At 35.6% G+C, this 13,146-nt stretch overlaps 1 protein-coding gene across 1 annotated transcript in view; it reads right to left on the reverse strand.

Annotated features, from left to right (window-relative positions):
• The window catches only part of MLIP (muscular LMNA interacting protein), a gene marked incomplete at both ends in the record, with an annotated part of 294,935 nt that overhangs the window by 124,963 nt on the left and 156,826 nt on the right, over positions 1 to 13,146 (reverse strand). Inside the window, 3 exons of the mRNA XM_079712627.1 lie at positions 6,152 to 6,211; positions 6,328 to 6,411; positions 6,495 to 6,560. Of these exons, the coding sequence (XP_079568753.1) occupies positions 6,152 to 6,211; positions 6,328 to 6,411; positions 6,495 to 6,560 (210 nt within the window). The remainder of the gene's footprint in view (positions 1 to 6,151; positions 6,212 to 6,327; positions 6,412 to 6,494; positions 6,561 to 13,146) is intronic.

The following is a 13,146-nucleotide window of genomic DNA, read 5'->3' on the forward strand; positions in this document are numbered from 1 at the left end:
CCACATGCATACAGTCATTTAATTTATGACAAAGGGGCAAGAACATACAATGGAGAAAAGACAGCCTCTTCAATAAGTGGTGCTAGGAAAACTGGACAGCTACATGTAAAAGAATGAAATTAGAACACTACCTAACACCGTACACAAAAATAAACTCCAAATAGATTAAAGACCTAAATGTAAGACTGGACACTATAAAACTTTTATAGGAAACGATAGGAAAAACGCTCTTTGACATAAACAACAGCAAGATCTTTTTGGACCCAACACTTAGATTAATAAAAACAAAATAGAAAACAAAACAGTAAATAAAAACAAAAATAAACACATGGGACCTAATTAAGCTTAAAACTTTTGCATAGCAAAGGAAACCATGAACCAGATGAAAAGACAACCCTCAGAATGGGAGAAAATATTTGCAAATGAATCAATGGACAAAGGATTAATCTCCAAAATATGCGAACAGCTCATGGAGCTCTATATCAGAAAAACAAACAATCCAATTAAAAAATGGGCAGAAGACCTCAATAGACATTTCACCAAAGAAGACATACAGCTGGCCAGGAAGCACATGGAAAGATGCTCAACATCACTAATTATTAGAGAAAGGCAAATCAAAACTACAATGAGCAATCACCTCACACCCATCAGATGGCCATTATCAAAAACTCTAGAAACAGTAATGCTAGAAAGTGTGTGGTGAAAAGGAAACCCTCTTGCACTGTTGGTGGGAATGTAAATTGATACAACCACTATGGAGAACAGTATAGAGGTTCCTTAAAAAACTAAAAATAGAACTACCATATGACCCAACATTCCCACTACTGGGAATATACTCTGAGAAAACCATAATTCTAAAAGAGACATGTGGGCTTCCCTGGTGGCACAGTGGTTAAGAATCCACCTACCAATGCAGGGGACACAGCTTCAAGCCCTGGTCTGGGAAGATCCCCCATGCTGCAGAGCAACTAAACCCGTGCACCACAACTACTGAGCCTGCACTCTGGAGCTCGAGAGCCACAACTACTGACCTCATGTGCCACAAATACGGATGCCCACCTGCCTAGAGACCATGCTCTGCAACAAGACAAGTCACTGCAACAAGGAACCCACGAACTGAAACAAAGAGTAGCCCCCACTCACCACACTAGAGAAAACCCGCATGTATCAATGAAGACCCAATACAGCCAAAAATAAATAAATTAAATTAATTAATTTTTTAAAAATTTATTAAATAAAAGAGACGTACCACAATGTTCATTGCAGCACTATTAATAATAGCCAGGACATGGAACCAACCTAAATGTCCATCCACAGATGAATGGATAAAGAACATGTGGCACGTATATGCAATGGAATATTTCTCACCATAAAAAGAAATGAAATTGAGTTATTTGTAGTGACATGGATGGACCTACAGTCTGTCACAGAAAGTAAAGTAAGTCAGAAATAGAAAAACAAATACCATATGCTAAAGCATATATATGGAATCTAAAATTTAAAAAAATGGTACTGATGAACCTAGTGGCAGGGCAGGAATAAAGCCTTACACATAGGGCTTCCCTGGTGGCTCAGTGGTTGAGAGTCCGCTTGCCGATGCATGAGACATGGGTTCATGCCCCGATGCGGGAAGATCCCACATGCCGTGGAGCGGCTAGGCCTGTGAGCCATGGCCGCTGAGCCTGCGCATCCGGAGCCTGTGCTCCGCAATGGGAGAGGCCACAACAGTGAGAGGCCCGCGTACCACAAAAAAAAAAAAAAAAAAAAAAAAGCCTTAGACATAGAAGAGAATGGACTTGAGGACATGGAGGGCAGGGGAGGGGGAAGCTGGAGCAAAGTGAGAGTAGCATCGACATATATACATTACCAAATGTAAAATAGATAGCTAGTGGGAAGCAGAAGCATAACCCAGGGAAATCAGCTCTGTGCTTTGCAATGACCTAGAGGGATGGGATAGGGAAGGTGGGAGGGAGGCTCAAGAAGGAGGGGATATGGGGATATATATATGCATATGGCTGATTCACTTTGTTGTACAACAGAGACTAACACACTATTGTGAAACAATTATATTCCAATAAAGATCTATTAAAAAATAAATAAATAAATTTAACTATAAATAAATAAAAGAAAGGGCAAAATAATGATAATCTCAGGAACACAGGCAATAGAATCAATACAAAAAGACTTTACTGAATACAACCAAGAGGTCAAAAAGAAGAAAAATAAATCCAGGAAAAAGCTATGAATGTGTAAGAAATAAGGATCTAAATAAAGTATAAGTGTCTAAATAAAGAAGAAATCAAGAAAAATAAAACCATTAAAATTCAGATCTAGAAGTCAAAAAAAATACTAACAAACTATGTCTACATACATATGTATAGATAGATAGATAGATAGATAGATAGATCTTGATTAAAAACAACAGGAAAGTGAAAAATGCTGTGGTACTTAAGTTTAGAAAAAGATATACGTGAGCTTTAAAATTGATAGGAAAATAAGCATAATTATTGTCTTTAATAATTTAGATGTAAATATGAAAAGTAACAAAAATGCAAAGTAAAATTTTCAAACCCGTAAATATCAAAATGTCCAAAGGAAAGTAGGAAAGTCAAAAAAGAAAACATTTCAAGTAGCAAATATAAAATAAGATAGGAGATATTAATCCTAATATAAGAAGAATTACAGTAATTGCTAATGGCTTAAGGTCCCAGATAAACATAATTTCAGATCAAATATAAAAGTGATATCCAGAAATATGTTGTCTTGAAGAAAATAAGACGAGTGTACAAAAAGATTAAAAAATAAAGTAATAGAAAATAGTAAAACAATTATAATAGAAAAAGTAATAAAAGATACATCTAGGAAAACATGAATTAAAAATTACATATATGTTATGTATCAATATATAAGGTCACAATTTTCATATGAGACTAAAAAGAACAGCCTCAGGTTCACAAGGACTGTATAGGCTACTAAAGGCTAGAAAAATCAAAATGATGAGAATAAACACATAAGCAATAGCAATATAGTTTCAAAATCAAAGTCAAATCTTATGAACACTTCTCTAGCCTTATTCGTTCTGTTTTTCTTGGCAACAATCACCACGATCACACTCTCTTAAACACTGTGCTCTTGTAGCTTCCATGTTACCACACCACTCTGACCACAATAGACTTTCATTCTCCTTGATTGGACCTACAACATTTTGTTCCTGTGAGCTCCGTACAGGGTGTCCACAGCAGCGACGTACCAGTCATTCCTTGATCCCTCGTACCAGCTCCAGCCACACAGGTTTAAGGCCTCGCTGACACACATCTTGAACTTATCTTATCCAAATAAACATAACCCTCTTCCCTCTACCACACTGAGCCCCCTTCACGTTTGTCTACAGTCAAGGCAAAGAGCAGGAGCTCTTCCACGATTCTCCTCTCCTTCTCTGCACACATCCAAACCAAAGCAAGGCTGCAATATCTCTTTTATACCCAGTGCTTCTCTGCAGCTCCTCTGTACCAGGCCACTGTCATGTTTCCTCTGACCTCGGTAGCCTCATCACAGCAGCCATCAGCCAGCTTTCTCAATGGTTTCATATTATTCCCCCTATATTTTTATATCTTCCCATTTTCCCTGGAATCCAAACTTCATGGCATGGCATGTAAGTATCCTCATCATCCCTACACCCCTTTCTCACCTTATTTCACACTGTTCACCATACTGTAACCACACTGGCCTTCTTCATGCACACTAAGCTCTTTCCTGCCAGGATATTTGCACATGCTTACTCCTCTTCCTGAAAGCTATTCTCCCTGATCTTTCTATGACTGGCTTCTTTCCCTCATGGTCTCAGTTTGAATCCTACTTTCAGATCGCTATATCCAAAGTACACCTCTCAGTGTGGAGAAAAAGGAACCCCCCTATCTTGTTGGTGGGAATGTAAATTGGTGCAACCACTATGGAGAACAGTATGGAGGTTCCTTAAAAAACTAAGAATAAAACCACCATATGATCCTGCAATCCCACTCCTGGGCATATATCCAGAGAAAACTCCAATTTGAAAAGATACATGCACCCCAATGTTCATTGTAGCACTATTTACAATAGTCAAGACAAGGAAGCAACCTAAATGTCTCTTGACAGATGCATGGATAAAGAAGATGTGGTACATATATACAGTGGAATATTACTCAGCCATAAAAAATAATAAAATAATGCCATTTGCAGCAACATGGATGGACCTAGCGATTATCATACTAACTGATGTAAGTCAGACAAAGACAAATACCGTATGATATCACTTTATATGTGGAATCTAAAAAAAACAAAGATACAAATGAACATATTTACAAAACAGAAAAGACCCACAGACATAGAAAACAAATTTATGGTTACCAAAGGGGAAAGGGGGTGTGGGGAGGGGTACATTAGGAGGCTGGGATTAACATATACATACTCCTATATATAAAATAGATAAACAGCAAGGCCCTACTTTATAAGATAGGGAACTATACTCAATATTTTGTAATAACCTATAAGGGAAAAGAATCTGAAAAAGAATACATATATGTATATTTGTATAACTGAATCACTGTGCTGTAACCTGAAACTAACACTAGCTTGTAAATCAACTCTACTTCAATTAAAAAAAAAAAGTATGCCTCTCCGATTACTCTGCCTTGCTCACACTTATCACCATAGTACCTCACAGTGCCAAGCCCATAGTAAGCACTAATAAATATTTGTTAAATGAAATAATTGCCTTAAATTGAATGGCCTAGAATAATGTATCTTTAAAACTATAAGCGTTAAATATTTGTTAAATAAATCAATAATACAGGTTATTACTCACATGTTACTTAAGTCCTATTCCTATTACATTTAATGTAATATAGGGTATTTTTACATGTTCAGCAAATGAAATGAGAAAAAAATGCATTTTAAAATTTATATAGTCTCTGGCAAATCAAATTTTCTATCTTTAGATTAAAAGATTTAAAGAATATACAAAATAGGTTACAAATAGAGAAGCTATAACTATCCATTTGCAGGTTCTTTCTACTAAAATATAATAATACTGACAATGAGTGATTACCTGGCTTCTACATCATTATTAAAGGATATTCATCTATAATGTTCCAATTGAAAATTAGAAATACTCTTTTAGTTATAGGCAATTTTGTACATTTAAAATCTACTTTAAACACAACTTTGTAAATCAACTCTAATAAAAATTTTTAAATAAGTAAAATACAATAAAATCTACTTTATACATACAATGTCCAATTTTGAAAAAGAATATGCAAAAACTATTTATACTAATTCCAAGAAAGAAAATAAGACTGACCAAAAAAACCTAACAATTATCAATAAAAGAAAAACCACAATCATTTTGAAATTTGGGTAAGTAGATCTGTACAAAGCATTCAAAAAAAAAATAACTTGGAGAAATGTAATATTTTATCCCAACAAATGAAAAAGGCTACATGATAAGAAGGGAGTACTTAAATATTCAATTATAACAATGCTTTAGTAGTCCTCAAATGATCTAAAATATCCAGGATTCTGTCCCTCTGAGTCAACAAAAAATAGAATAAATTCAGTTAACCAAAAGAAAAGAATTCCAGAAATAATACCAGTGTTAAAGCTCTAAGACTAACACTACTTTAGTCTACCTCATTTTCAGTTTCTACAAGTGTAAGGGCTCTGAATTACATAAGGACTGAAGCTATGGTTTGGGATGAGAATAAGTCACAAATTCTACATACATTTCTATATCCTAAATGCCAACATATAACAACACAGTCTGATACTTTGGCTTTCAAACTGTTTTGAACTTGACCTACAGTTAGAAATAGATTTTACTGCAACCTATATACACATGCCTATACCTGTACATGTAAATGAATTGAAATAAATGTCAACAATACCTACTCACTGCTTGGAATAATACAGTCTGATTGATAGTTTACATTCTTATTATTCTATTTTTAATATGTTGTTTGCTAACAACAAATAAACAAACAAACAAACAAAAAACCACAATGCTAGTTGCTATCCACTATTTTCCCAAATCACTACTGGGTCTTGACCTGCAGTTTAAAAATCATTAATATAATAACTCTTATGGTTCAGTAAATTATATTAAATACATACATACTTTGATTGTGTCAGAACCCAAAAACTTCTGTAGGGAACTTGAAGGAGAATCAGAAGAATGCTAGAAAAAAAAAAAAAAAAAGGCAAGCTTATGATGCATCCATCCTAGCCAAGCAGAGGGAAATGAAGTGAAGCAAAGCAAAGGTTTGAATTGCACGGTCTAGTCTAAGGCATTACCATAGACAAGGAATCCTGTAAGACCTTATCAATGGTAGCACAGAGCTCTTCAGTTTGCTGCCTGAGCTGTTCAGGGAAACACAACTGGAAGAATTGAAACCAGGTACTGGGTTAGCAATGAGTTTCGGGATTGCATTTCAAAAGCAGGGGTGATCTGAAGCCATTACCTCCAGAGGTGGATCTAATGTGCTGTCCTTGGAGATGCTCTCTGTCTTGGCTGGTTCGTCTAGTGCCTAGTGATAATAAATGAAATAGTTCTCATGTGAGGGTTTTAGTCAAATATACATGTAGTAAAGTCTGAATTCAAAGAAAGCCCTGTATGTCTCCATGTTTCCAAGAAGAAATATCTTTGAAACGTCTGAGCTATTCTCTGACCTGGAGGCATTGCCCACAACTGCCTACTTTCTCCTGTGGAACTAGTATCTCCAATATAAGGAGTCTTGTAGTTCTTGTGGGCACAAGCCCCATTGGCTTTTGGAGCTTGGTATTTTGCGGGCTTGTCCCTTGGGTGGGAGCCTTAAAAGCTGTGACATTAGATGTGCAGCCTAAAACCTCAGGGCAAAGTTGGGAGCTGGGGTTTCCCTCCGAATTGTTTGACACTGTGCCAGGGATGGGGTTGGTGGCAAGAATGTATCTCAGCCATTCCTGCTAGGTTTCGTATGGGTATTTTCTTTTTAATCTGAGATGCTGGAGTCAGTCAGCTGGTTTCTGGATTTCTCTCAGAGGGAATTTCTCCATGTGCAGCTTTATATTCAAAGTGTCCCTAGGAGGAGAGAAGTTCAGAAGCTGCCTATGTTGCCATCTTGGTCCATCTCCTTCATCATTTCTAATATTTATTTGTGTCCACCTGCTTTTTTCTTAATCAAATTCCATGTAGAATTATCCATTTCTAATCTCTTAATTGGACTAACTTTTGACTTTGATCTCCTTTGGCATACTCACATTCCATTTCAGTAGTTTCTGTTCATATCTTTCTATTTATTTCCTTCTACATTCTTTGGATTTATCTTATATTCCCTCAAAGAATCCCTTTTGTTGCATTCTACAAGTTGTGATATGTTGTATGGTCACTGTCATTCAATTCTAAATACATTTTTAGGTATTTCCATTAAGGTAGTTTTTCTTGCTAATTTTTTTAAAATATAAGGGTTTTTTTCCCCAAATTTTTAAATTACCTATTTAGTTATAACCATAGAACTTCTCAAAATAGCCATTTCTTATGTAGTGTGAGATTTATGGTATAAGACATGATTAGTTTTTTGTAAATATTCCATTTATGTTAAAGAAATCATCTATTCTCTAATTGTAAATATTCCATTTACAATTAGAGAATTGTAAATATTCCATTTATGCTAAAGAAAACATTTATTCTCTAATTGTTGGCTACAGAGCTCTGTGTGTGTGTGTGTGTGTGTGTGTGTGTGTGTATGTATCTATCAGATCAAGATTTTTCTTTTTTTTTAAATCATCTTAGTTTTACCACTTTCTTTTGTATGCTTATTCTATTAATAATTGAAAGTAATCAATTAATTGAGTCACCATAAAATCTCACAGAATTGTAGTGAGTCTGTTAATTTCTCCCTGTGATCTGAGCAATTTTTCTCAATGTAGTTTGCAACCATTTTATTAGTTACATTCATAATTAGAAGAAGTATACCTTCCTCATGAATTAAAGATTTGTCATTATGAGGTAACCCTCTATATCCCTAATAGTGCTTTGTGTCTTAATCTCTATTTTGCCCGATACAACAAAATGTTTTTATTAGCATATACCTAAGATGCAAAATGGAAGTAGACTACATCGCTGAGTCACCAACAGAGAGCCATGCTGAATGGCCAAGTTGAGCTTTACCCCACTGTGATGTAGGGAGGAAATAAACATTTATTATGTTAAGCTATCCCCCTTACTTCAATAAATCACATAGGAAAATACTGTCTGAAAATCATTTTTTCAAAATCTATTTCTCTGCATTAAATAAAACATTGGCTATGATAACCTAACAGAAACCCTTGAGACTGTCTCTTTCCTACCATAAAAAAATCTCTTTTCCTCTCCTCCTCCATCCTCTATATTTTTGATTAATCATGAGTAATGGATAGCAGGGAACAGAAAATGTTGTAAAGATAACTCCTTGCTGGTGTTCAGACAGATTAATTTTTCCTTGACATGGTGTTCTAATCACCTCCTATTTACCCTGTTGGTGGGGGAGGGGAAGGGCTTTCCACTCTGTGGTGATGGGGATGGCCAAATACATGACACCTGACACTGGACAGGTGAAATCCACAGTAGTTTAATAGTCAGAGGTGGTTACGGCCCAGGGGAAGAAACTGTGCATTCTATCAGGGCCACATAAGAGCTGTGCTCAGGGTACAGTGAACAACAGGGGCTGTGGAAGGCAGGTTTTGTAGGATCAAGAGAGTGAGGCATCCCTGCTTCCTTAGAAAGGTGTGGTCGGCTTGTTTGAATAAGTAGACACTGCATCTTGTCGGTTTGATAGGGAGGGCTAGGGGACCTTATCTGGGGGAGCAGAGTGGGGAGGTGAGCTTGCAATTAGACCAGCTGAGGCCCTCCCAATTCTACCAGGTGCCAAGCAGGTAGTATTGGGCTTTAATTTTAGGCTTTACACTACACAAGTCTTCTAACTATGACGATCATTATAGAGAAGAAAAAAGTCTGAAATTAATGACCCAGAGGGAGGGGATATAGGTATACATATAGCTGATTCAGTTCATTGTAGAGCAGAAGCTAACACAACATTGTAAAGCAATTATACTCCAAAAAAAAAAAAAAAAAAAAGTCATAGACTGGGAGAAAATACTTGCAAAGTAAAAAAAGAAGAAAAAGAAAAAAATTAATTAGTGACCAGGATTAACAGGTTAGGAGAGAACCTTGGTCTAGCTCTTCCTCGCTCTCCAACAACACCTTCTACCCACTCCTCACTTGCATGCTGCTCTTTAACCACAATGGATCACTTGAGTTCTTTGAACTTGCGCTGACCTTCCAAGCACACGTTACTAACTTTGCCTAGATTATCCCTCCTCCATCCTCAGCTCACTTAGAATTCGTATTCATCCTAAAAATCCTAATCCAGTTCCTCTATAATGTTTTTTGGCATTTGCACCAGGCAAAATCTGTCCCTGCCTCCTTGGGCACTGAATCATTCCATACATGCCTTAAGCATATTGTATCATCATTACTCTTCAACTGTATCTCCTCTCTACTGAACCATTTGTCCTATAACAATTAGGAAACTATGGTATTTATCTTGGTGGCCTCAGGATAGAACACATGATATGTCTTCAGTAAAGATCTTTAGGATGACTTGAAAGGGCAGACTGACAAATAAATGGAGTTAAATGAATAAATGAATCATAGAAAGAATATGATATTAATATGCCTCGGTAAAATGCTCTAGAGAAGGAGTTTAAACTCTGAATATTTTAAGTAACAATTTATTTTCCCATATTTCAATTAAATGTGTTTACCATCAAAGATCTGAGTATGTGATCCATGTTAATATAATGAGCAAGTATTTTTTCAGCCAAAATCAAATAGGATTATTATCTTGGTTACTTTGTGGGAAATTACTATAGGCAAACACAACTTTTATTATGCTACTTAAAGTGTTGAAATTTACTCAAAGAATGAAAAAACTATCTACTCAGAATGCTTGGAAAATTAAGGAAGATAACTAGTATTCAGTCAGTAATGCTGAAACTTTGAAATGGAGATAATACTCGAACTGCATTAAAATTTGGAAGGGGGATTATTTTGAGTTTGAATAGCCTTGAAATTCACTAGAATTGATTTTTTTTATTGACAAGGAGTTCTCTGTCAAATATATCATCTTGATCCACTCCTTCTAGCAGTCATAAAAAGTAGGTTTTTCCTCTGTAGTACAAAAATGTATTAAAAGAAAATATATTAATTCTCCATTAATGTGAAGCCTGGCAGTAGATTGCTTTTTGACAACTTAGCCCAGCAGGATTGTATTGATGTTTCTTTAGATTTATTCATTTTGATTGAAGTTCTCTTAAAATATTCTCCAATAAAAGATTTTATTTAAAAAACATATATTTTCTACCAGACTGGCTGATAGCCAAGTGAGGCATAAATGGAACACGCTTTGAATCCTTTTTTTTTTTTTTTTTTTTTTTTTTGCAGTACGCGGGCCTCTCACTGTTGTGGCCTCTCCCGTTGTGGAGCACAGGCTCCGGACACGTAGGCTCAGCGGCCATGGCTCACGGGCCCAGCCGCTCCGCGGCATGTGGGATCTTCCCGGACCAGGGCATGAACCCGCATCCCCTACATTGGCAAGCAGGCTCTCAACCACTGCGCCACCAGGGAAGCCCTGAATCCTATTTTTAAAGATTCTTAAGTAGTGGTTAGAAATAGTCTCATTAAAAGTGGTTGTAGCACAACTTTGGGGCCCAGTTTTTGAAAAGAGACATAGTGAATCTACTTTTAGAAGAAAATAGTTTCTGAGCTCAGCATGACATTATAATTAAGAGGCAAGAACTAGGAGCAAGCATTGTAAATCAAAGTCTTTATGAGAATATATGACCACACACTGTAATAAGTGTTCCCCATCCAAAAGGAGCATCTCTCATGGAATTGCAAACACTATTAAGTCAGATATATTGAATCAGCAGACTGATTAGAACCTGCTCTCTTTGGAAATAGGATTAAGTTCTAAAAATCTGAAAATAGAATGAATTAGTTACACTCTAAGTAGAGTTAGAAAGTAAACTGCTTCCAAAGAGAGGATACTCTAAAAGGGCTTGTAAACTTTTTGTGATGCCTGGACTATCTAACTGGATTGGATTTCAAAAATTTCATGGGCGAGTACTGTATTTTAATAATGATAAAATTAACCTCCCAAAAAACAATTCAGGCAGAACCCCAAAACTGCTATACTTTGTTAATCTGACCAGCTATTTGGTAGAATAAATTCTGTGACTACAAGAGATCTGCTTGATTTTCAGTCATTAATACAAAACCATTTGTAAGATTGGAGATATTCTCAGCTAAATAAATCTCATTTTGATTCTCTAGTTGGAGATTCAGGTCTGAGTAGCATTCAGATCTGAAGAAAAGGGGGAAATGTATGCTGTAAGCCAAAGGGCCGTCCAATATGTAAAATTACAGCTTCTTTAAAGGTCTAGGTATATTTATCAGCAGATTATTTTCATATGATTGTTTTCAAAATTCAAGAATTGAGGAAATTTACTTGGTGTTTTTAATCCCAAGATCTCTGGAGGGTTAAATGTCTGTTCCTCTCACACAGAAGGAAGGAAGTTTTGGCAAGTCATTACGGCCAGTTTCAAACCTGTTCCTGAAGGCTTAATGGCAAAGCCTCCACACTTTTTCTTCGTTTAATCAAGTATATCAGAAGTGTGCTCCTGATTCCCAGCCAGCACCTCCTCTACTGTAATTCACCACCTCTCTTTCAATAACTCAAAAAATTGGGGTGCTTTGTAAATCCTCACTAACTCAAGTCTTGTCAGAACTAAGCTATTTCCAATTCCTTTTAACTGTTCCTCATAAAAAAAAAAAAAAAAAAAAAACTTTTGCAGCTCTAATTTAATGAATATTTAAATATATTCTAGCAAGTAATAAAAAATTATCCAAAACATCACCTCTTGCTCAATATTTCACTTTAGCTGATTGATGTCACTGTTGCATGGTGAGCAGGGAAAAGCTAGGGGATAATCAGATACCACTTAAGGTCCATTTCAGCAACTCACTAGCCCTGCAGCTTTGGGAAATTTAGTTGACATTTTGGAGCATCAAAATTTTCACAGAGTTGTGAGGATAGTAAAGCATTTAGCTCAGTGTCTGACATCCTAAAGTACTCGGTATGGCAGCCATTGTGATTGTATTCTTTAACCATTAAAAGGTACCAAGTCTAAAACCAACTTACTTTCCTTGTAGCAGAAGGCCTTTTATATCTTTTCCATGGAATTAGAATTGATGAAGCTTATTGTACCCTAAAGGAAGATGCTTATCATCATCTTAATTGCATATACGAGGCTCCCTTGTTTTTACAATCCTATGAGCAAAAATGTACTTTAAAATCGTGTAGAATAAAATTGGAAATTTAAGAGACCTACCCAGGTGCAAACTAAATTAATTCATTCAATGAATGTTTAACAAAAACTACTATATTTTCTCATATAGCTTATAGTAGAAAAAAAATGACAAGTATGCATACTTTAATATGGTTTACTAAGCGCCTTAAAAGAAATAGTTGCATGGTAGACAACTGCGTAAGAAGAACCAATTAGTATAGATTTGGGACCTGGGCACTTTTCCATTGTTAAAGAAATTGGGAATACATTTACTTCTTGAACTAACCTAAATTAAGAGATGTCTCTCTAGTCTAGACCATATGCTAAGTCGGTAACAAGATTTTGTTAAATTTTTGAGACATGTAAAATCCTAAAATAGTCTCACCCAAAGACATATGTTTAATCAAATTGGAGTTTATCAACTCATGTTTTAAAAAATTAAACTGGCAACTTAGAATAAAATGATTTGACAATTGACAAGATATCTCAAATCTTTACCTTTCTATTTTTGTAGCACAGTTTTTACTACTGTCTTCAAAACAGTTGTTCTTTATCCTCCTTCTACCAGGAAAAATAAAATAATTTTTCTCCTGTAACTTTCATTTAAATAATTAATCCTATAATTTATAGGTGCTATTTATAAAATTGAGCTACTCTAAAATTTTTTCAAACACATTAAGCTTATGAATTAAATGCATAGTAATATCATTTGTTGGGAAACAGTACATAACCATAGCCTTGATTTTA

The sequence above is a fragment of the Hyperoodon ampullatus genome, assembly GCF_949752795.1.
Source record: "Hyperoodon ampullatus genome assembly, chromosome: 10".
Taxonomy (NCBI): domain Eukaryota; kingdom Metazoa; phylum Chordata; class Mammalia; order Artiodactyla; family Ziphiidae; genus Hyperoodon; species Hyperoodon ampullatus.